The sequence below is a fragment of the Thunnus albacares genome, chromosome 3, assembly GCF_914725855.1.
Source record: "Thunnus albacares chromosome 3, fThuAlb1.1, whole genome shotgun sequence".
NCBI lineage: Eukaryota > Metazoa > Chordata > Actinopteri > Scombriformes > Scombridae > Thunnus > Thunnus albacares.
This window is the reverse complement of record NC_058108.1, coordinates 29,418,688-29,442,705: the sequence shown is the minus strand read 5'-3', so window position 1 is coordinate 29,442,705 and position 24,018 is coordinate 29,418,688. Positions and strand designations below refer to the sequence as shown.

The window sequence follows — 24,018 nt, the reverse complement described above, 5'->3', positions numbered from 1 at the left end:
TCTCCCTCTCAGTTTCTGTTACACACACACACACACACACACACACACACACTCCCCTACTCTCTCACCTGAGTCTCCACCAGTCTGACCCTCCTCGTGCCTGTCCTCCGACAAGCCCTGATCAGCCTCTTGATCTGCACCCTTCGAATAGTCCTCACTCCCGTACAGGTGAACCCTTGCAGCACAGAGGATGACAAACTGCAAAAACACACACACACACACACGCACACACAGACACTTTATTCTGTGTACACACTGAAACTCACTTGCAGGGAGTGGTTATTTTGTGTAAACTCTTGCATTTATAGCTTTTTATTTATTTGAAACTCACTCATCTGGATCTATCAGCGCAGTGGGCGTACTTTCCGCACTTTCCGCACCGATCACATTAAAGAACAACTCAACCTAAAAACAAAAATTATACATAGTTGTAATGAAATACTGTAAAACAGATGTGTTGAGAACAAAAGTGTGTGTTTCAGTGTTGGATTCCCTACCTGCTGCCGTTTCCATTTCTTCCTGTTGAGTATTGTAATAGTGTCGCCGCTATTTGAGAAGCCCAGCAGCAGAGCACGGGGGATCTCGGTGGCAAAATCATCTGGAACGTTGTTTATGATCACCTCACTGTTGCTGTTCACTGATATGATCTGGGAGAAGATGAGGGAAATTAGGTGAACTCTCCACCTTCACACAAATCGGATAGTCCAACAAGCCATATGTTATGTGACTGTGGTGTTTTTTCTATAAATCAAGGTGACCAGTGTTTCTAGAATAAGTTCAATTAAGGCTTTGGAATTGGCAAAACAAGTGAACTTTTTGATTTGCAGCATGATAGTTGACACCAACAACAACAACTTTTGTCTTGGGTTTTTTCACACCAAACAGTTTGACAGGTTTTTATACAAATGTTGCAAAATGTGAAACACTACCAGCTGTTTGAGGATCGGACAGGTCAAAGGACATACCGTGAATCGTGCCAACAGGCAAATTACATCCAAATTTAAAGTCCCCCTCCACTTAAAAATGGGTTGTTCTTATTGTAACCTGACTGTAATGTTTGGGCTTCACTGTGCAGAATGATGTGTGTGCAGAGTTTGACACTAAAGAGCTGTTTTCAAATTAATCTGCTGAAGGAGGAAAGTTTCTCTGTGCTCACCGATAATCTGAGTCGGAGATGTGAACGAGTGTGACTCATGAGATCAAAACTAGTTTGGAAACAAATCATGATCCAGGATGCAACTTAACACGTGTGATGTGGAAACTTGAAGCCTCCTTTACAGTGAAGAAGGAGACATCTTGTGTCCAGCTGTTAAACTTTTGAAATGAAAAATATTTGTATATTCATAAATTGTGGATTTTTATTGAGTGAGAAGGAGTAGATTTAAGATTTTTTTTACTAGTCAACTGAACTTTTTTGTGGAAAAAGCATATCAGATACAAATTATTCAAAGCAGAGTGTTTTTATATATCTTAAAACATGTCTGGGGATCTTTAATATTGCTTAATATTGTTCAATATCCATCTGACTTTGTCTACAATGAGCTACAACAAAAAAATCTATTAAATAGGATATATTGTAGGTTTACAGGATAAACTGGTAACTAGCTGTATACTACATGGTATAAAATGCTGTACTTTGATGGTGGGACAAAGTGCCGGTTTGAGGTCATGTGACTTAATACATTAGCATTTCTTTACCTTTATATGACAATTTCCTACTTTCAAGTGGTCCAAGTGCTCATCTATTTTGACTTAAAGGCAAAAATCAACAATACCTCTGGAGACAGATGCCTGTTTCATTTTCACCATTAACCTTTACAGAGTCTGCATGTCTGCTCTCTATATTTGACAGAGCGTATTTTGGTTTAATTTTACTTTTGTTATTTCTGTCTACTATGTATATAAAACTGTTGCTCTGCCTGAAGTTTCTCCTTTTGTTCAATCTTTCAAAGGTTGTGTTAAAAGTTCCCCGTTATCCACATTTCTTGTCTAAGAAGAAAGAGTTCTTTATAAAAATAATAAAAAATAATATTCATAAACAAAATTAACATATCTTCCCAAGAAGGCATTTATCAGAATGCATGTAACTGTCATACCTGAGTAACAAAAGTCTGCTGGACGACCTGCGGAGCGGAGACCAGGTTGCTCAGGAATGATGGATTTTTGGATGCGAGAACCATCTGGGAGCCGTCGATGCTGCTAAACGTATTCGATGGTACACCCACAACAAGAGAGCCCAGAGTGAACAATGATGACGCGCTGTTGATCTGGTGGGAGGAAGATGGTGGAAGCAGCACACAACCTTAGCAACTTTAAATCAAGTATGAATTTAATAACACGTACAGCACAGTGACCGACAGACAGACTGCATCTACCTCCAACATCCCCGAAGACATCAGAGCCTGGATAATGGCCTTGGCCTGACCTTCATTCCAGCCCATCACAGTGCTAAGGACGTCGAGGGAATCAAGTAAGTCCTGAGGCTTTATCATCTTGATCTGGCCGGTGGAAATGCCTGTGCTTTCGTTGCCGAGGGCAGAAATGGCAGAGGAATCGATGTCCTCGCCAAGGTTACCTGCCAAAGCAGCAGAAATCTAGAGGCAAAAGAAAAAAAAGTCAGTCGCAGTACACTATTAAAAAAAGAAAGCTTTAGTTCATGAATAAGTGCAAACATGTACCTTTAACTATCAGACACTTCTTAATACCTTTATCATGAGTCAAAAAGTTCACATCTGGCCAAATAAGAGCTAATTATGTGGCTGTTAAGGCACATCTGTAACACTGTACTGCTCCTGTTCATGTGTTTTTGACTGTATTTATTACCTGTGGGTCCAGGTCTGTGCAGAGAACGGTCAGGTTTTGCAGAACGATTATACTTTCTGCTGCACTCAGCTGGCTGAATGCCGGACCGGAAGCGACACACCGACACAACAGAGGAAGACTGCAGAAAGAGAGAGAGAGAGAGAGAGAGTGGAAGTGGTTTACACACACAGATTAGACAAGGCAAGTTTATTTGTATTTATAGCAACTTTCAACAACAAGGCAATTCAAAGTGCTTAAATTAAACTGCATTAAGAAAATATATAAAAGAAACAGAAGATAATATAAAGAGACTTAAAAGAGTAAAATAAAACAGATAAAGACATGAGGATACAATTTAGTGCAGAAAAATATGAATAAATAGTCCTGGATTTAATTTAATAATACAGAAGACCCCTCTCACGTCATCACAGATACATACATAAACTATATTACTTATATACTACATATCATTAACAGCATATTATATTATTATAAATTATACTATATTGCTCCTAGTCTCAGTTCTGTCAAAGTTTAGACTCACAGTAAGGGGTTGAAATTGCTGTCCTGTTGATATACAAGCTCTGTGTAGTAGTCGGTGAGGTTGCGAGGTAAGATGGTGTGGTTGAGGAGGGCGATGTTTGCAGGGTTCACGGTGAACACCTGGATATCCTGCAGAGAGGAGAGAGGAGGTATGAACACTGACAATGTGGTCTGTACATCATTAATCCAACTATCTTCTGCTGCTTCTTTCTTAATTTCCATTCAAGAGTTGTAGTTAGATTCAGTACCTCTGCAGGTCCAAATCCCTCAAGATCCTCCAGAGTGAGGAAATTAATGAAAGGGCCGATGTACTCAGCAAACCAGGCTGTTGAGTTTAGTTCTGGGTTGTCTGCACTGTAACACCTTGGCAACGCGGTCGCTGCAATGACAAACACAAGTTATTATTATATAAATAAAAATACAATTTAGACTCAAAGTTTTCTTTTCAGTGTGAACCATTTTTTTCTTCTGACAGTTTTGAATCGCTGAATTAAGAAATAATCTCCAGTTTTTGTGTCTAAAGTGCTACATGTGACATTTTATGAATATTTTAAATATTACATTAATTTGGAAATGTAATTAAAATGTCAACAAGACAGCCTACTTTACTCCCTGCCTTACATTCAACACTGTATGCCAACAAGTCAGTTTTCATTGGAAATATGTTGGAAAATGTTGTGCACAAAATAAGAAAATGGTGATATCTATCAGAAATGGTGCTAAAGCTTTATCTGGCGCAATTGTACTAAAGATTCTTGCAGTAGCAACTAGGAGATGTAAGGGAAGTGAAAAGTCACTTAAATGTTTAAAAAAAATGGTCATAAAAACAAACATTAAACATTATCTTCAATAAGTCCAAGAAACAAACAAAGAGGGACAAATATAAAGACAGCGAGAGTCCAGTCCCTTTTCAAGCTAGCTAGCCTCAGCCAGATGCACAAATTTCCCTTTTAGGATTTATTTAATTTGTGTTTCTAAAATACTCATGGCTAAGGCTAAAGGCTAAATGCGCTGTTTTATCTTTGTTAAGATTATGTGGTGCTTTACATTTATTCACTAAAATAGGTTAAAATATGTAAAGCAAACCCCAGTATTCTCATTTTTAAAAAAGAGCAATGAACTAAAGTCTAATTAAGGAAATACACTGAGAACGGAAAAGCTAAAACAGAAGCTAACCTATAAGCCTCCAGCACTATTGTCTTAATTATGACAATACGACTAGCATGTGACACAGTTTATCAATAATTTAAAACCTTATATATATTGTATATAGCTAACAGCTAACTTGACACTGTTATTTTGATGTTTAAAATGCTACATGTGATGCTAACTTAGCTCTTTTAAAGTGAGCGTGTGTTACTGTTAAAAGAATTAGCACATCCTCTTAGGAATTAAAAGTTGAATATGTATTAAACACTCTTGTACAATTCAATACAATCAGGGCTTTTGATAGGTATTATCAGTAGTGGCTAATGTTAACAAACTTTAGAAACATTTTACTGTGTATTTGGCATTATAGTAACTTTGCTGACTTTATGACCCCTCTGTATTTGTGTTATTGTTACACTACATTTAGCATTACATAAAATTTTCACTTGTGTCACAGCTGTGGCCACTGCTCAGCAATATTTACACTGGTTTCCTTGAGATATTATGTCTGTGTTATTCTGAAGTCTGACCTGAGCTGAGGTAGGAGTTGATGGTGATGGTGAACACATCTCCCCTCACAAAGTCTGCAGCGGTGTAGTTGTGTTTATCAAGAACTGAGATGCTGAAACAGAACAACATGAAATCAGAACACATGAGTTGCAAAAATCTTAAAGGATGATTTCACAATTTTTCAAGTCTGTCTTAAAACAATAGTCAGATGAATGAACACTGAAACATGTTTTTCTTGCCATAATCATTCATACTGACCATTAGAAGATCCCTTCACAATGCACTTATAATGTAAGTGATGGGAGACAGAATCCACAAGCCTCCCTCTGTCGAAAAATGTATTTTAAAGTTTATCTTAAGCTAATATGAAGCTTCAGCTGTCCAAATGAGTCAAATCAAGTAGATGTCTTTCAACGTTACAGTCTTTTTAGTGGCAAAGTTCCTCTTTTTGATACTATTCTTCCACCGCAGCGTAACAGGGAAACACTGTCCGAGGAAACACAAAGAGGGAATTTGATGCTAAAGAGACTAAATGTGGCAGATATCCACATGATATGACTAACTCAGACTGCTGAAGCCTCATATAAGCTTCAGATCAACTTTTAAATGCATTTTTGCACAAAATGACTGTGTGAACACACTGTGGATTTTGGCCCCGATTTCTTACACTGGAAGTACATTTGAAGGGGATCTTTTAATAGCCAGTATGAACAGGAGGAATGATTACAGTGAGGAAAAGTTCATGTCAGTGTTCATATGGGCACCTGACTGTTGTTTTAGGACAGACTTGAAGAACTGTGAACCTATCCTTTAAAAAACTAAATTTTTTCACACAATCAGTGCTCTGTAGAGTATACATACAGCTTTTGGAAGGCCAGGCAGGAGGTGCTGTTTGTGATTTTGGGACTGAGCAGACTCTTTGTGAGGAAGACCAAGTAGTTGCGGAGGCGTTTGTCAAACCAGGCATTGATCTCGGACTGCTTGGAGCTGCTGAGAGCCATGGGCCAGACGCAAGGCAGCGTGGGCCGCTGCACCGCTGCCGGGAGTACCTCCTGTAGTTTACAGTCATGTGATTATACAGAATCATCACTAATGTGTTTGTACTGCTGTGCATGTGTTTGAGTGTGTGGTACGTACGGTCTCCAGGAACACTGGTGTCTGGACGTAGTTGTTGTAGATCACGCAGAGCTGTTCATCGTTGTCAACAACGTCAGGGCGACGGAGGAAATCCCCAAGACCAGATAGAGGTATGGAGTTCACCAACTAGAGGCACAGCAAACATTAGATAAGTCGTTCTCTTCCTCTGCATCTGTATTTACTCTTCATATCTTTAACAGAAACTTCTCTGATGTCTGTTTTATTTCTGGACACACACCTGATGCATTCTGTTGGGAGGCATGAGGGACAGGAAGGTGGTCAGGTTGGGGAACTGGAACCCCATGAACGAGCTCTCCAGGAAACCATAGAAACTGTGGCTGAAGTTGTTACCATAGCAACGGAGAGGTGTTGGTCCTAGGATAGTATAGAGTATGGAAGAGGTCAGCATCGGAAGTGTACATTTTTTTGCAGTAAACTGCTGTCATGTGTGTTAAAAATAATTATAATTACTGAACAATATACTGTCTGTACAAGATCATACAAAAAAAGCCTTAGTTTCATGTTTTCTAACTTCAAAATAGAAAATTACAGAATGCTACTGTGTATCAGAGGTCTAAAAATGGTACTTATGATAAGTTACTCCTTCCACTGAGTCTCAGCGCAGAAGAGTGTGTAATGAAATAAAAAAAATGCAAAAAATATAACTATATAATACACTTAATGAGCACTTTATTAGGAACACCTGTGCAGTCTAATGCAATCCAATACAACAGCTCTGCCATAAATTCTACTTTTATGAAGCTTATATACTTTCAGTTTTTGTTAATATTGTCAGAAAGGTATTTACTGTTGAGGTGGTGGTGGTGGTGTACTCATATATGTCAATGAGATGGACAAAATATTAGAAACACTTTTCAATATAATGCACTCCAGTAAACCATCACCACCACCCACTACGACTTCAATAATGAACATAAAGAAGAATTATCACCTTTCTGACAATGTCAACTAAAACTGAAAATGTATAAGCTTCATAAAAGTAGAATTTGGATTGCATTCGACTGCACAGGTGTTCCTAATAAAGTGCTTGGTGAATGTCCAATTGCAAAATGCCCTATTGCACTACTAGTGGTTAAAAACTTCACAGGGCACTTTTAAACCTGTTAGATTAGTAACTGTCGTGATTAATATAACTGGATTAAGCAGTCTGATGACTTCTTGGGCTTGTTACAGCGATGTGTAAGTGATGTAATTAAAGTCATTTATCATTTGGTAAAGTGTCACTCCCCAAAACTACAGTAGTTCACTAGTTTCCCTTTGATGTGATTTCTTTACCTCTGAGACTCTGAATGATGTGATTGTGGATTTCTGTCTGTGTAGTTTCACTGAGAGTTGAGATAGTCTCATTCAGGTCCTCCACGCTGAAATAGATAAAGCACAGTAAAGCAATCAACTAGATAAAAAACAGATGAGGAAGAGCTTCTCGGATCTGACAACAATGATGTGCAGTTAGGCAATCAGTGTCCACAAAAAAGGGGAATATATTCCCAAAAAATGTCAAGGCACACTGCTTCTCTGCCTTTATTATAGTAGCTACATGATAAAAACAAGACGAATTGGTATCAACCACACTGGTATCAACTGGTGTGCTCTCGATATGCATTGTCCTTGTTTTTATTGTTTCTATCATGTAGCCATTAAATAAAGGCTTTTTACCTTTTCTGTCTATTGTGATATTCCCTGGAAGTCACTTTAGGTGTGATACTAAAAGTTTCCCAGATCCAAAAAGGATCTGATATGAAAATAAAAATAAAACTGATTTGGTTTAATTCCTGTAAAATATAATCAATGACTCTGTTTTAACCCTCCTGTTGTCCTCACGTCACTTTTGTCATTATGTGCTGTCATCAAAAAAATTGATATGGTTTTAAAACAGTATCCTGCCTAAACATTTACATATACCAGTCTGTCATAATCCATCAACATATTTTCCTCTGATTCCAACTATAGTTAAAATAATTCATAATTAATTTGTCAGGATACTGTTTTGAAACCATTTTTTTGATGACAGCACATAATGACACCTGTTGTCCTCGGGTCAATTTTGACCCAGGAGGGTTAATAGCTTTATGCGTACCCCTGCTGCTCGATGCTGCAGTTTCTTCCTGCTAGTATTCTGAAGAACGGTGCGACGTGGTCTGGTGACAGGTTGACCAGGAGGGGGCGCAGCCGGTTGTGGAGCCAAATCAAGACAACCGAATCACCCACTGAGTGATCTGAGAGGTTTGCACGATCAAACACAACCTGTAACACGGCTGACCTCACCGCAGAGGGGAACATACTCTCATGACCCTGCAGAAAATGAGAAATGACAAAATAAGGATAAGAAATACAAGAACTTCTTCACTGTCAATCACGTCACCATCCACCAATTTATGTTAAATCACTTGCAGGAAAAGTAATGAGCAGATAAATGACAACATATTGTCTGAGAATTGGTGTTTGCGGGATATTGTTCAGTATGACGCACACTCACCATGATAGCAGGTGAGAACTCATCAAAGAAGGCGGAGAGGAATCGGTTGGGGATGTGATTCATCACCATGGTAACCTGTGCAGCAGAGGTGAGCTGACCTGGTGTGGAGGCCACCTCCGCTAGCTGCCTGACTGTCAGCTGTGGCAAGGCTTCAAACTATGTACACATACACATAAAAATATACACAAAGACACAGATAGTCAAAACAGAGTGTAAACCAAAATCATATAAACAAGGTGATGTGATAACAGGAGACACAATGCAGCAGACAGTACCGCTGAAAAGTTGGAGTAGAGCATCTGCAGCTGGTGGAAGGACAAGAGGGCAGAGAAAGATCCCAAGTTCCTCTGCAGCCATTGTCCACTGTTGTTAATGTGTAAACTGCAGCTCGGATCTGAAACACGTCAACACAGAACAAACAAGCTTTAGAAGACATATAAGAAACTGATATTTATATATACATCATATTTTAATATAGTATTTTTTTATTTAATGCACTAGAGGATGATAGTTCTGTTAGCAGTGATGATATAATGGATAATAATGGGTCACACCAGTATTTATATTGAGCAACGCAGCCACTCTGTCTTTTGATTCAACACTTTGAAAGACTGCAGGAGAAACAATGTGGATAACCATATATGAATAATTCATGAACGTTTCAGATTCAGTTTATTCTCTAGTTCTTCGCACTCTGCAAACATGTCGTGAATGCAACATAAGCACAGATGAGGCTGATGCAGTACAGGTGATTTGTTGTAGTGAACAAGTGTAGAAAAGAATCTAAGAATAATAAAGTTATTTCTATATTTTTTTTCATCCATCCAGCAGTTTTGTTTTCTGGTGTGTGCTAGTGAGACCACAGAGTCACGATACTTTGATACTTATATTGTGGCACAAAACATTTATGAAACTTGTGTTAACTTCAACAGCCAACATCTTTAAGGTAATGCAAGAACCTACCAGCGGTGTCGTTCCTGGTCAGGAAAACCCTCATGAAGTGTGTGACGACAGACATCTGCATGGAGAGTGTCATGCGTGGCTGAACGCGGCTCAAAATCTGCACACTGGGGTCAGAAATGAGTTGAAGGGTCATACGATTAACGTGATATTGATGACATAACAAAGAGATATTCTTGAAGATGAATGCATGTGCTGCTTACATGTGTTGGTAGCTTCTGCAGTTCAAATCCCTCGTGGCGAGACATGACAGGAAGTTGGAGGAAACAGCAGGCAGGAACTGGTGAAGCCTGCCGTTGAACCACAGCTGGATGAAAGCGGGATCATTGAAGTTGGCCATGTTGACGTCCAAACGGATTTCTCGTATTACGTCCAAAATCATTGACACTGCAGGATTTCTGGGGTCCAGCGTCTACAAGATCAAAAAAAAAACATTCAGTGTCTTGCTCTGATCAAGAGAGGAGAAAGTGAGGAGTATTGCTGATTCATACCATGTTGGTTAGAAGATCCAGAGCTTCATCCAGCACATGAGAGGCTTTGGAGAGGAGCAGCTTCCAGGCAGGTCTGGAGCCGCTGGTGCTGGAGGAGCGATTACACTTTAAAATCGTTGCCAGATCCTCGGCTTTTAATGCTGACAGCTGTGCAATGAAAGAGCAGAATGAAATCAAATGACAGATGACGGAAGATCAGAAAATATACCAAAAGTCACGCATAAAGTGGTAGTTTTAAGAAAGTAAGTTGATCCAAGATGTTTTTGTGCTTTACCTCGGCACAGGCGAATTCCTCAACACCAAAGTCACAGAGACGTTCCTTCATCTTCCCGCTGTCAAGGTAGTGCTGCAACATTGTGCTGTAAAATGAAAGAGAGGCTCTCAAATGTTAATTATATTTAGCAAAACAGGTTTTTGTTTAGCTCAAAATAATGGTTGGTTTTAATTTTGCTTTACAAATCTCACCTGTTCACTCCAAGGCAAATGTCGGTTTCTGTGAAAAATAGAAATAAATGAATTCATTATGATTATTAAGACTAAAATGTTACAGTATTTTACAAATTAATTTGTGTTGGTAGTAAGAAGACTCACCATTTGTCAAGATGACATTGCACTTCAGGGAGAAAGAGATTAAGATGGTTATGAGTCTGCTGTCATGAGATTAATATTAATAATATTCAGAGTACAAAAGGCCAAAAACACATAATTACCTCTGCACTGTATATGATGCAACCTGTAATGAAAGCACAAGTAAATGCAAATTACTTTATAGAATGTTTTTTAAAATTCATATCTATTTTAAGTCGACGTCATGACAAAGTAAAAGTAATAAAAAGGAACAAAGACCGAACAGCACAGAATCTCCTTTTCATAGTGACCAATGACTGAAGTGAAGCAAATCTTACACTTTATTTCTTTAAAAGTGCAACCTTTGATACTTAAGATCATACCAGTTTATTTCACTGTGTGTGTTAAAAGAAAGCTGTCACTTTGTCACCAGTGCAATAAGTTTTCCTTCATCATAGCTTATTCAGACCTATAGTCCATATTATAGGACATGTTGGGATCCACATGGATCAGTTTTTCACCTCATTTTATTCTCATTGTGTGTGCTTCTACCTGGACATTTGCAATTTAAACATAATACTGAAGTGCTATTCATATAAGTTGACTAAAATGTCAAAGATGTTTATACAACCAATAGTTAGATTATCCATTTACTTTCTCTGCCAGTGTGATGCCATTGGGAGAAAATTAAAGGACAAGTATTCAGTATTAATAACAGTGTTCTCTTAGAAATACTTCACCTTTTGTTAGTGTAAAGATGAGGAAATAACCTTTAAAGCCATTAGTTTTACACATTCATTTGGTCCCATTAAAGACACAGTAATCAATAAATAACAAAGTAATAATAATAATATAAAATAAATAACAAATAAAAAATAAATTTCCTGTATCCCTGTGTTATTGCTCAGTTATGTCTTATGTACCAAATTCATGTAAAAAAAGAAACATTTTTGAGTATTTTTACATCAAAATCCCTGTTTTTTCTCTTCCTATAAAAATGTATCCAATCAGATGTGATTTTGGACGACTATCTAAACGCACCCATCACATAAAACCACACTTGACAGTTTGTGGGTTGTGGTAGCAGAGCAGAATCATGAGGGGAGGTGCATGTTTGGACATCAGTGAGCAAAAACTTTTCATTTCCAAAAGAACGTGTGTGCCTAATTTATTAATTTTCTCTCTCGTCCCCTTTCTGATCTAACAACACAGCTGAGGGACATGTGTGTGGAGGCTCTACAGCTTTAGCAGTCCAATCAAATCTGAAGGATTTAATTTAAATCCTTCTTGTAATTGTACACTGCTCACATATTCTGTTTTCGCTGGGAAATACATCATAGTGCATGAGCTAAAGACACTAACTGCATTTCTAAAAGGTTTTATACAATAAAGCTAGTTCTCATATACTCTTTGTATGTTTGTATTATTTTGTAGACTGTGCCTCTCACCAGGTGGTCTGTGCTCGGATAAGGCTGTCTTGCTGTAGATGATGGATGGTACTATATATTGAGAAACCGTAACCATGGCCAAGTCCAGTCTGGCAAACCTGGAACACAGCAACATGTGAAAATAAGTGCACAGTGAAATAATTTATATAATTATTTATGCATCCTCAAAGAAAATAAACATATTTAGATATAAACTCACAGTGTTCGGTATGCTAGACAGGAGATGTTTCCCTTGAAATGCAGAAAACAAAGATGATTACTTTCAACAAGCAGTTAATGGAGGAAATCACAAATGAAGAGGAAACGTCTTTTTACCTCTGGAAGGAAAATGACGAGGTTAAACAGAAAATCAGGAAGTTTCTTCTCCTCGGACTCCTGAGTCAGGAAGTCAAACAGCTCATTGATGATGACTTCTTGCTCTGGAAGAGTAGGAAGATTCAACACCAGCAGCTCTGCCATCTGCTTTGGAGACAGCAGTCGAAGGGCCTCCAGCTAAAAAGAAGGAAGAGAGGGAAAGAAAATGTTACCATTGGATGTTTTTTGGAAATAACAAGGTAAAAAAAAAAAGGCATTGGCCAGCTTTTAAGATTCTTTGTCTTTTGGGAAAAATGAAATCTTACAGGATTGAATTGTGGGTTGAGTTGCAGAATCTCTTTGACGGACAGAAGAACTGAAAATGGACCCAAATTGTTCCTCAGCCACTCTGCACTGCTGTTGAATCCCGACACACAGCCTGGACCTGGACCAAGTCGAGGAGATGGAGAGATATCAGTAAATGCTAACACACTTTCAGCTTTGCAATGATACACATTTGAACACTAGTACCTGAGTGTGAATGAGAGAGGAAACGCAGGACGAAGTTCTTCAAGACCACATGCTGCTGATATATGGTCATGTTATCAAACTGGTGGCTGAATACCCGCAGTCTGAAAATAAAGTCAAAGACAGAAGAAATGTAATTTCTAATATCTCTAATTGTTATCTAATAGTCTAAAGCAAGCAGTCCCATACGAGGCTGTAAAAATTCATTATAAACAAAACTGTTTTTAATAAGATGAACAATGTGAGATACAACTTTGCTGTTTTTAGAGAAGCTGGGAGCTCTTTTTGCAATAATTTTATTTTATTATATACTTATATATATATAAAAATATATATATAGACTTACTTATATATATATAAAAATATATATATATAAGTTAATTATCTTGTTTCTTAAATTTTATTGTGATAACGGAAGAAGTCTCCTGAAGAAAACAAAAGATCACTTTCTAAATACAACAAGAAAACGCAATAAAATAAACTGTTGCAACCACACCCATCTGTACTGAAAGGTCATGTTTTTTTTTGCCACATGCATGTCATATCGGAGTTATTGTAAGAGATAATGAGATTATGGCTCCTTCATGGTGATTAAACCCAAATAATTTTGATATGGTGTTATGTTGTCAGTGCACAGTATTTTTAACCATCACTCAACCACTTGCAAAGTCGTGAACCTTTTTAAACTTTGATTTAAGCTCAGTTTTACATTGTCAGACTTAATTTGCTCAGTGTCTGTCAGTCGAAGCTAAACTTTGTCCGCCTTAGCTGTTATTTGTCTGCACTTTGGCTCAGATTGCTTTGATGCTTTAATGCTAACACGAGCCTGCAAAGATGCTAAATTTAAAATCTTAACACCCTCAGTGTCATGATGGCCGACACACTACGTTGAGCCTTCAGTACTTTAATAACAGTGCAACAAACATCAGTACGACTCAGTTAGCTCTTTGTTTTACTTTTTCTAGTCACTTATGTTAGCTGTAAACTACGGTAGCCTTTAGCAGAAAATCTCACATAACTACAGGTGGACTGTTAACATTTAACATCATGTGAGCTTGTAAACTTGGATAAAGTTTGCATGTTGTATTAGGATTAAACTCAAATTACTGTGAAAACATATCATGGACAAAGGTTAAAGTGTTGTTTAGCGGAAATTTTGACCTGCTAGTGGCACTAAATTGAAAAGTCAGAGGATCACCAGTCACTGGGATTCATCATCTGGGATGTTTGTACCAAGTTTAATGGAAATTCAACCAATATTCAGTCAATTTAATGTCCTCAAATGTTGGACCAAAAGAACAATTGATTGTCCAATGGACCACCATTAGGATCTGCTGCTAATGTGGCTACAAATGGTAATAGTGAACATGACCTTTTAAAAACAATATATATCAGATGGATATAGAGACATTAAATGTGAAATATATGCATGATGTCATAAAAGTAGAGCTTTAAGTCTGTAGACAATCACATACATTTGCTGGTATGAATGACAGCTGATGTTCCTGTTGCTCAGACAGCGCAGAAACCTTCCCGATGCAAACGGCAGGAACTCTCTCAGACGGCCGGCGAACCACTTTCTGATGACACTCTTGTTGTTCAGCTGCTCATCAGTCAGCATCGACAGTCTGATCTCTCCGATCACATCCAAAACCTCTGACGCTGATGGACCGATCATGGTCATGGACTGTAGGAGAGATCAACCTGTTATATTACTGTAAAACCTAAGATTTGATTCTATCAAATGGAGCTCTCCTCCTTCAATTTGCTCTTAAAACTGGAGTTGTACGTATTTAGCATGAAGCCACTGACCATGTTAGCCAGGATGTCCAGAGCTGGATCCAAGACAGACGAGAGCTTAGTGAGCAGCATCTTCCACAACACGTTGGAGTGGCTGCTGCTTCCAGGCAGATTACACTTCAAGAGAGACGCCAGCTGATGGGCGGTGAAATTCTCCAGCTGGATGTGAGATAGGTCATACGTCATTAACTTAGAGACATCATGTTGCATAGAAACTATTGCCAGAGTACATCCTAAACTGTTTTTGTTTTGCATTTCCAATCTGACTTTGACTCAGTTTAGAGCTGCAACTAATGATTATTTTCCTTATCGATTAATCTGCTGATTATTTTCTCAATTAATCGACTCATTGTTTGGTCTATAAAACATCTGAAAACAGCATCATAGCTTCCTAAAGTCCAAGGTGACGCCTTCAAAATGTCTGATTTGTTAAACAAGCAATTCAAAGATATTCAATTTACTATGACATAAGACTAAGAAAACCAGCAAATCCTCACAAATGAGGAAGCTGGAACAGTGTGTTAAACAGTTAAAATAGTTGCAGATCATTTTTTTGTCAATTGACTAATTAATTAAGCAACGAATCATTGCAGCTCTAAGTTAGTTAGTTAGAAATGTTATTGTCCACGTTGTAGAAAACTCTGGCTTCATCACATAGCATTCAAAACAACACAGGATGATTGACAATATAGTGATGATGATGAGGACAATTAGTAGGGGAAAGGTATCAACAAATAAGATTATTTAAAATACGTAAATACAGTAAAAACAAAAATTAAGTACGATAAAGTTTAGATAGTCACCTGTGCACAAGCATATTTCTCCAAGGTAAAGTTGCAGGGAAAGTCCATCGATGCATTCAAGTGCGCGTGTAGGTCAGAGCTGTGAGTACGTGTTAAACACATGTTAGTACAGCAACTGGAGCAACATGGACCATTTTGGATTCAATTCATAACAAATTAGATACCTGTCGATTTCTCTGCAGATGTTAGTACCTGTCAAATAGTACAGAATAAAAACATGTCAGATAATTATCACCTCTACAAGCACTTAGACTCATGTAATGAGCAATAAAATGAGACTTTACACTGACAACCATGAAGTAGCTCTTACCATTGAACTGGGTCACTGGGCACTGGAAATGACAGGTTTAATAAATTTAATGAAAAACACATAAACAGAGCTACAGAATACAGTTTTTTACAGATTCAATGTTTGAGTATAAGTTGAGCAGCCAAAGAAATCTCACCGTGATGTTTTCTGGCAAACACTCTGTCCAAATGGAAAAACAGAAACAAATATTCAGTCAACTGCAACGTGCACATGATAACACTCACAATGTTTGTGTAAAAAATGTGATTCAAAAAATAAAAATAAGACTTTATCTTTGCTCCCAAGCCAAAGGTTGAGTTGTATATATGAGGAAATGGCATACTTTTGTGGGTATGTGTGAGTGTGAGAGAGAGACAGACCCTCTGGTGCAACATAGATCAGGTGTTCTACGCCGGCCCAGATGATTGGTTCCACGTCCGCAGGCACAGATGGTATGGCCCCGTACAGTCGTTCAAAACTGACAAAACAAATGACAAATAAAACCCCCATGTAACTAGAATTCAGAGAGTTTATCCTACAGAATCTGCTGAATTTGGTATTAAATATACTGAAGAAAGCTGGTCAAAACTGCCTTGTCTCACAATGTTTAACGTATTTTTAAGTATTTTTAAATACAATGAAAACAAATCACTTGTTCTTCAGTTTCCACAAAATTTCATTTAAATCCTGCTTTCTAACAAACAAATAGGTTAACAAATATTGATTTGGGCAGTAAGGTTGTTACTCAAATTTGATAAACCTGATATTTGTTTTATGCAAACCTTTTCTGTCATTCACCTCTTTGGAAGCCCAAAAAAATTAAACATTGGATTTTATTCAGGTTTGCATCAATGTGAAAACAGTCATTTCTGTCTATTTATTTTACACATAAAGTTTCTCAATTACATTTTACAGAAAATTAACCATATTGGGCTATATTTGATATTGTGATTTTTAAAAAAAATTACATGTACTGTAAGATTTTAAGACAACCCTTATGTACAGTACATGTTGCTTTGCTGTCTGACTTATTAATCTAAATCTTGACAGCCTTGTTGGCATGAAAACACTCGTTTTTTCCTAAATAAATCACAATCATAGACATTTTTATTGCATTTCATTGCAGAAAATTGGCTCGTCAATTAATAATTATTCAGTTCTGGCGATTATTGCAATGCAATAAATGAATTAGTGATGTTTTTACTGGTTCTTGTGTTTGACAACACAAAATATCACAGAATCTGACTGGAATTAATCATCAACTGAAGCAGTAAGTTCATCTGGAAGTACTCACATTTGTTTGTAGACATTGCAGGGTGGGTTGACCTAAGAAATCAAATATTATACAATTGGTCATCCAGGGCAGTTAAAAAAATGCTACACTACACTATTAAGTTATCGTAATCATCTGGTCATGGTCAAAGCAGTTACCTCTTCTGCGAGCAGCACCAGGTAGTACAGGACCTTCGCAAACAAGTCTTCATGGGACTCAATCAGGAAGTCAAACACTCGGTCGATAACAACGTCTTTCTCTGGAGGAGTCGGAAGAGGCAACAGCAGCATCTCTGCTATCTGTTTCGGAGACAGGAGGGGAAGAACGTCCAGCTGGAAAAGAGAGAAAGGAGAAGAGATTATTATAATAAAATCGAGGCTTCGGTTAATTTGGTTTTAGATGAAGCATTTCAGCATGTTCAGGTTTTTTCAGACTTACTCCAGAGAAGTTTGGATTGAGCCTGTAGAAGTCTGTGACGGAGGCGAACCTTGAGAAGAAACCAAAGTTCTTCTGCAGCCATTCTGCGCTATTATTGGTTGAGACACACTGCGGGTCTGAAACACATGTACGAAAAATGTATGTACATTATATTTTCTTCATGATAAAGAGAAAGCAAAACATATAATCAGAATAAGACAAGTCCTTTATAGTGTATTTTGCCTCAAATATGCTATAAGTGATTCGTTAAATCCTTCAGTTATGTGCCAGAATGTAATGTGAACATTTTTATGTAGTTATAGTCAGAGGTGGAAAATTACATTACATTTACTCGAGTCTGTACTTAAGTACAATTTTGAGGTACTTGTATTTTACTTGAGTATTTCTATTTTATGCTACTTTATACTTCCACTCCACTACATCTCAGAGGGAAATATTGTACTTTCTACTCCACTACATTTATTTGACAACTTTGGTTATTTTTCAGATGAAGGTTTGACACAATGGATAATATAACAAGCTTTTAAAATGTACCCCATCGTTAAAGATGAAACCAGTGGTTTACAACCTTTTTGGCTTTTGACATCTTATAAAAAGCAGTGTGTAGTCGGGGTCACAGTTCAGATGTCTGTGAGTTGTTAACAGCTCCACCAAATAGTGATTTTTCCCTCTAAACTTCTCACATGGTTTTGTTTCAATAAATGTTCAAATGATCTAATTAAAAATTAAAGATTAGGGAAAAAGTCCAAAAACTGAAAACAGATTTGTGTATCAGAACCCTTTGGAGGGGCCCGACCCCTAGACTGGGAACCAGTGGACTAAACTAGCTAACTGTATGTAAAGCAGTTCAAACTAGCTCCACCTCCAGCAGCATCACTACTATGCCTACCACTACTTTTACTGCAATACTTTAACTACATCAAGCTGATAATACTTATGTACTTTTACTTAAGTAGGATTTTGCTGTATTGGTATTTTTACTTAAGTAAAGTATCTGAGTATTTCTTCCACCACTGGTTGTAGAATAGTTTCATATTTGTGATTATTCTAAATAAAAAAGACACAATTATTTAATGTTTTTTGCTTCTTTTTACCTCCATACAGCTGCTACACCTGCTCTCAGTTTACTCACCTGAGGTGTTGTGATGCAGCAGGAAGGGAAAGATGAAGTGCTTGTAGATGTTATGACTGTACTTCGGGTCAGAATACAGGACATCCATGTGTTTGCTGAGTGCTTCAACGCTGCACATATACCAGAACAAAAAAAGAAACCATATTAACGACACTATACCATGTGTATGTAAATAAAAAACCTAAAAACCTTAAAACTGTGAACTCACATGGTTTGGAAGACGGGGCAGGAGAAGTTCTTGGTGCTGAGGCAGGAAAGGAGCTCATTGGGAATGTCAGGCAGGAGGGGCATCAGTTTCAGCTTGAACCAGAGCTTGATGAAGTTTGGGTCTTCCAGGTGGCTCTGGGTCAGAGACGGAGAGTCCGGCTCGCCAAAGATCTCCTGAAAGTTGGACGCCACCTCCTTGAAGTTCTGCAGGAAAGGAAAATAAGGAAGCAAACAAGCACATGAGGCAGGTTGTGGAGTTAATAGAATAAAGTAGTTGAGTGTAGAAGCCGTTTTCAGTTATATGTATATATTAATGTTATTTGTGCACTTCTTTGTTTTGGGTAATTAGGAGTTGTACTTAAGGAGTTAAGGGTTAATCAGCAAGAAGGACAGAGAGAGAGGCATACATTTTTTGACTGTGCTTTCTGCACCATGCCCCGGCCTTGTTTATATTTAATTATTTTGTGTTTGTGCATTTTGTAGAACAGTTTGGCCTATTTCATGTACAAGGCTACAGTGGACAACACTGAAGATCAGCAAGTGATGAGCTGAAACAATCTACATAATAAACACATAAATCTCACAACAGCAACCCCTCAGTGCCTTTTACTGTAAGTATAGCGAATAGTCACTACAAAGGTTAGTTTATTATCATTATACTGCACTACATTGACAGTAAAGATGTTTAATGTTGTCGTTGATTGATGACTCAGACTTGAATGGAGCACAGCTGAGGTTGCTGTTGGCGGGCCTGACAGCAGCAAAGAAACTACTTGTATAAAGATGGATTCTGCAACACAATCTTTCCCAAACAGAGTTGTTACGCTACTTTCAGGATGTCATTGCTGTTCATATTTCCTTACAACATAGAGAACATATTCTTTCATAGCTTAGTGATTGTCAGAAATAATAAGCATGTCTCCTGCTCAGAGCACTTCATGTGTCTTTAACCATGTAAAAAAAAAATAGCCGGGATAGTGCAGTTCACACTAAGCCAAGAAGGGCTCCTTAGCAACACAGCAAGAAAAACTGCTGACTCATGTTAATAAAGTTTACAGTAATACATCATATGCTGAAGCTTCCAGACACCAGCCGAGCTAACTGGAGGTACCTATTTTTCTATTTTTACCTATTTTCATTTGGCCTCATGTTCTGTTTAACACAATTTATTTTTGAGATATATGACTGTAAAGAAAAAGCCAGCCTTCATTCAGAAGTGGTCTCTCGTTCAAGTAGGCAACAAATATTTGTACCTTCAAGGACCTATGATTTGCATAAAAACTTCTGGTTTTGCACTTTTTACTAAAGGATTTTATTACATAAAGTTTCATGATTAATATAAACATGCATGTGACATAGGCTAGTAGTAGTAGGCAAGTAGTCCATGCAATAGAAAGGATTAAAATAAAAAATTTAAGAATTGGGGTGATCTAATATATACCTATAGATAGACAGATAGACAGACAGATAGATAGATAGATAGATAGATAGATAGATAGATAGATAGATAGATAGATAGATAGATAGATAGATAGATAGATGGGTTGATTGAGTGGTTGATGCTCACCGCTGTGGACAGCTCTTTCATCAGCGAGTTCAGAAGTACTGTCAGCTCTTCGAGTAGTCTCATGATCGTTTCCTCGGACATTGTCAGGTTGGAACGAGCAGCACAGTGCAACACATGGGCCACATTTTCCACTGCATCCGTCAACTGGTAGCATGAAAAAAAGATGGATGAAGTAATTGAAAGAGGAGCAAGAAGACAAGAAGAGATGGATGTGAGTGCAGAGGAGCAGGCCGAGGTTCACATAAGTTTAAATAAAACTTCAAAACATTCAAACTTAGTTTAACAAGTGATTAAGAAAATAATTAAATCCCTACCCCGCAAGGTGATTTATCAAGGGTGATGCTACAGACGTCCTGGATTTCTGAGGTGGTTTGATTGGCCATACCGTGATCCAAATAGCTGCACACAAACAAGATACAAACATATACAAAAGACGTTATAATAATACACCATCTTACAACACAGAAACACACCAGCTGACCTGTGGCTGATTTCTTAAAGCTGCATTTTTGTTTTTTTGTCACTAGGGGGCAGAATCACTCCAAAACAAACCCACCTTTAAATATTTTTGCTTTCTCACAGATAACATGTAAGCTTTTGCCTGTTCACAGATCCATAAGATACTGATAGAGAGCATTCATTTGGAGTGGACCTGATAAATTTAAGTCCAATATTAACTTTCCTGTCAGCTGGATCATTTCCACCCTCTTCACCAGCTAGTCACTAACTTTGTCTGCTGTTTGGTGCTAGACAGGTACAGTACATCGGGTTTACTTTATTAGAACTTTTTTTAAAATTGAAAATAGCTACAACAGTACAGCAAAACCAAAATAAAAACCTAAAAGAGACTGAAAAGCTACATAGAGCTACAGAGTTGGATGATAAGCTAATTGCTAGATTGCATTTCAGTAATTGCTGCAACATTATAGCTTTGAATTTGTATTTTGACTATATCACAGCACTAAGTAAAAACAATAATAGATGTAAACAATAAATAACTATTTAGGGATGAAGAATGCAAAGTAAATCTGTTAGTTTGACTCACAATACTTCGTGGAAGGCGAGTGTGATGTTTTCATGCAGCAGGTCCTCGACATTTGGAAAGAACCTCCGTAACACCGGCATCACAACCTGCTGGTACCAGTCCTCCACATTCGTCACATCAAACTTTGGCTCCTCTGGAATTACAGATGTGTTTTGTGGCTGGTACACGTCTGCCAGCTCAGCCAGAGTCCAGTTGAGCAGAAACTGGGTCAGAGTGGCGCTTCTTATTTCTGACACGTTCCTCTGGAAACACAGATGATCAAGAGTCGTTTCACTTGGCTCGTATACATCTAAATATCAGTTTGTAGTCTGTGTGCGTGTGTGTTTTGGTGTGTGAGTGCTTGTACCTCTTGTGTGAAAGACACAAAGTCATGGACGAAGCTACCAACGGGTCTGAAAGCCATCATGAACCCGTTCACAACCTGTAAGTGTGACAAAAGAGATGAGGTAGTAAAATCAGATGTTAGCCAGAATGAATTTAGAGTTGAGTTTCTAGTCACTTGATGAATCAAATGTTCACTCCCTCTAAGAACTTCTGACTCTAGCTGCTAAATGCTCCAGTATGTTCACCAGCTAGTTTCTAACTTTGTCTGTCTGCCCTTTGGTGCTGCACAAGTTCAGTACAGCAGGTTTATCAAAACTTTTTACTGTATTACAGTTTACAGTTGTGGGTCGGAAAACCAAAACAATGAGCTGAAAGGTGCTAAAACAGTCCATACAGCTGAGGGGAAAGGCACAGGTCAGATGAAAATGTGGGTTCATCCATTTTCACATTACAGTAAATGTAGTCATTTGACCAACTGTTATTTATCATCATTATCATATCTGTCTGTTGAAGTTACACTATAGCTTGAAATGTTCATAGCAAAGATGATATTATGGCTGCACTATTAGCTGCTCTATACACACAGTAATATTCTAGATGGTTTGAGCATTACATTACAGACATTGGCCCAAAATGCAACCTGACTATACTGTATTACTATAGGTGGTTTTTGGAAAATGATCTGCAGGTTTGAAGAAAGCTTGGCAGTACTACATTAATTTGCACAGATGGATCCATTGGTAGGTAGATGAAGAGGTTAATTTTTGTTATACCACAGCGTCCTGGTAGTGCAGACTACAAGCCACAACATCCCTGGTTTGAGTCCAACTGTGGACTTTTGGACACTGATTTCCTGTCATCTCTGTAATGTTGTTTATCTTATAACAGAAAATACTTTTCTGTTTCTGATCTCTTTAAGTCATACATCAGGGCGTCTGTGTTATCGCTCACTTATCAGTTGGACATTCAGTACATTCTCTTTTGTTGAGCTAAAGCAAATAAAATAATTTCAAATGAACTGTAAATAAATATCCAACACTTGATAAGTCATTTTTTAGCTGTTGCTTAAAAAAACTTTTGGTATACATCTACAGATTCATGCTACATTACCTCTCTGAGGCTGTCGTGTGGGGACGGTGTTGAGTACAAGCCATAAGTAGGTCTGGAAGGATAGTTAGTTGAGTATCCAGGGCTCACGGTGGGCGGAGGGCGAGTGTCTCCTGTCAACAAACTGTGGAAGACCAGAGTTAAGGTGCCGTTGTCTAAACCTGCGACCTCGGGCCTCAACAGCAGTTCGGCCTTCTGCGCTGGGGACAGCAGATTCAGGACTTCCAACTGTGGTGGAAAAAAAATCAAATCAAAGGAGAAAAAGAACAAGAGAGACGAGGAGGAGGAGGAGGAGTAGAGGTCAGATGGGCTGACTGGTATCTCACAACAGTAAATCATCATCTCAACATTAAAGCAAAGTCAAACTCACTCCACTGAAGACCATGTTGAGTGTTGAAAAGTCATTCATTCGGGCCATGGCTCTGAAGGCACCAAAATTCTTTATCAGCCAGTCTTCGCTGCTTTCATTTGGATTCACACAGCCTGTACAGAAATACACACACCGATTCAACACGTGTACACAAATTAAAAGAGATAAGTCATTTTGCATAGATGTTAACAAATCTGAACGCCCTATAAAAGCTTTACCAGCTACTCTCTCTCCAGACAGGAAGGGGTACATGAAGAACGTGTAGATCCACTTCTGTCTGACTGGATTCATCTCAGAGAAATGGTGGCTGAGCTCCCTCACCCTGCAAGAGGAGAGAGAGGAGGGTGAGAACGCTGTCAGCACGAAGGCCACGGTGACAGAGACACACAGGAGGCCAGACACAGAGACATACACAGTCTGGTAGGTGGAGCAGCTGAAGTTCTTGGTGCTCAGGCAGGACAGGAAGTGTTTGGTGACGGATCTCAGCAGCGGTTTTATCTTGACCTCCATCCACATCTGGACCAAGGCTTCGTTCTGGAGAGGGTCCGCTCCGGGGTTGAAATCCAGCGCCCCCTGCAGGCTGAGAAGTGGCACTCCCGTCATGCTGGACTTCTGTGGAGGAGAAGGAGGACTGTCAGTGGAAATGTAACTATATAAGTTAACTAAGCTACACTTTTTAAAGGGTAAGTTCACAGTTTTTCAAGTGTGTCTTAAAAACAATAGTCAGGTGCCCAAAT

At 38.3% G+C, this 24,018-nt stretch overlaps 2 protein-coding genes across 2 annotated transcripts in view; both read right to left on the bottom strand.

Annotated features, from left to right (window-relative positions):
* Positions 1 to 24,018, bottom strand: part of LOC122979810 (vascular cell adhesion protein 1-like) — a 158,139-nt gene that overhangs the window by 37,993 nt on the left and 96,128 nt on the right. The window lies entirely within an intron of this gene.
* LOC122979809 overlaps positions 1 to 24,018 on the bottom strand; it is a 42,858-nt gene that overhangs the window by 8,724 nt on the left and 10,116 nt on the right. The window contains exons 6-53 of the mRNA XM_044347562.1: positions 23,694 to 23,893; positions 23,500 to 23,603; positions 23,282 to 23,394; positions 22,915 to 23,139; positions 21,827 to 21,901; positions 21,481 to 21,722; positions 20,750 to 20,834; positions 20,436 to 20,579; positions 18,870 to 19,072; positions 18,662 to 18,771; positions 17,530 to 17,645; positions 17,250 to 17,423; positions 17,113 to 17,144; positions 16,199 to 16,296; positions 15,976 to 15,998; positions 15,840 to 15,861; positions 15,694 to 15,721; positions 15,530 to 15,608; positions 14,739 to 14,885; positions 14,402 to 14,613; positions 12,930 to 13,030; positions 12,725 to 12,843; positions 12,420 to 12,596; positions 12,304 to 12,335; positions 12,105 to 12,202; positions 10,800 to 10,822; positions 10,681 to 10,702; positions 10,555 to 10,582; positions 10,364 to 10,448; positions 10,090 to 10,236; positions 9,802 to 10,010; positions 9,602 to 9,705; positions 8,914 to 9,032; positions 8,639 to 8,794; positions 8,240 to 8,454; positions 7,438 to 7,523; positions 6,380 to 6,516; positions 6,142 to 6,267; positions 5,866 to 6,056; positions 5,025 to 5,116; positions 3,594 to 3,724; positions 3,347 to 3,474; positions 2,824 to 2,941; positions 2,376 to 2,594; positions 2,097 to 2,267; positions 498 to 647; positions 332 to 405; positions 69 to 198 (exon numbers count right to left, since the gene is read on the bottom strand). Coding sequence (XP_044203497.1) covers positions 69 to 198; positions 332 to 405; positions 498 to 647; positions 2,097 to 2,267; positions 2,376 to 2,594; positions 2,824 to 2,941; positions 3,347 to 3,474; positions 3,594 to 3,724; positions 5,025 to 5,116; positions 5,866 to 6,056; positions 6,142 to 6,267; positions 6,380 to 6,516; positions 7,438 to 7,523; positions 8,240 to 8,454; positions 8,639 to 8,794; positions 8,914 to 9,032; positions 9,602 to 9,705; positions 9,802 to 10,010; positions 10,090 to 10,236; positions 10,364 to 10,448; positions 10,555 to 10,582; positions 10,681 to 10,702; positions 10,800 to 10,822; positions 12,105 to 12,202; positions 12,304 to 12,335; positions 12,420 to 12,596; positions 12,725 to 12,843; positions 12,930 to 13,030; positions 14,402 to 14,613; positions 14,739 to 14,885; positions 15,530 to 15,608; positions 15,694 to 15,721; positions 15,840 to 15,861; positions 15,976 to 15,998; positions 16,199 to 16,296; positions 17,113 to 17,144; positions 17,250 to 17,423; positions 17,530 to 17,645; positions 18,662 to 18,771; positions 18,870 to 19,072; positions 20,436 to 20,579; positions 20,750 to 20,834; positions 21,481 to 21,722; positions 21,827 to 21,901; positions 22,915 to 23,139; positions 23,282 to 23,394; positions 23,500 to 23,603; positions 23,694 to 23,893 — 5,820 coding nt within the window. The remainder of the gene's footprint in view (positions 1 to 68; positions 199 to 331; positions 406 to 497; positions 648 to 2,096; positions 2,268 to 2,375; positions 2,595 to 2,823; positions 2,942 to 3,346; positions 3,475 to 3,593; positions 3,725 to 5,024; positions 5,117 to 5,865; positions 6,057 to 6,141; positions 6,268 to 6,379; positions 6,517 to 7,437; positions 7,524 to 8,239; positions 8,455 to 8,638; positions 8,795 to 8,913; positions 9,033 to 9,601; positions 9,706 to 9,801; positions 10,011 to 10,089; positions 10,237 to 10,363; positions 10,449 to 10,554; positions 10,583 to 10,680; positions 10,703 to 10,799; positions 10,823 to 12,104; positions 12,203 to 12,303; positions 12,336 to 12,419; positions 12,597 to 12,724; positions 12,844 to 12,929; positions 13,031 to 14,401; positions 14,614 to 14,738; positions 14,886 to 15,529; positions 15,609 to 15,693; positions 15,722 to 15,839; positions 15,862 to 15,975; positions 15,999 to 16,198; positions 16,297 to 17,112; positions 17,145 to 17,249; positions 17,424 to 17,529; positions 17,646 to 18,661; positions 18,772 to 18,869; positions 19,073 to 20,435; positions 20,580 to 20,749; positions 20,835 to 21,480; positions 21,723 to 21,826; positions 21,902 to 22,914; positions 23,140 to 23,281; positions 23,395 to 23,499; positions 23,604 to 23,693; positions 23,894 to 24,018) is intronic.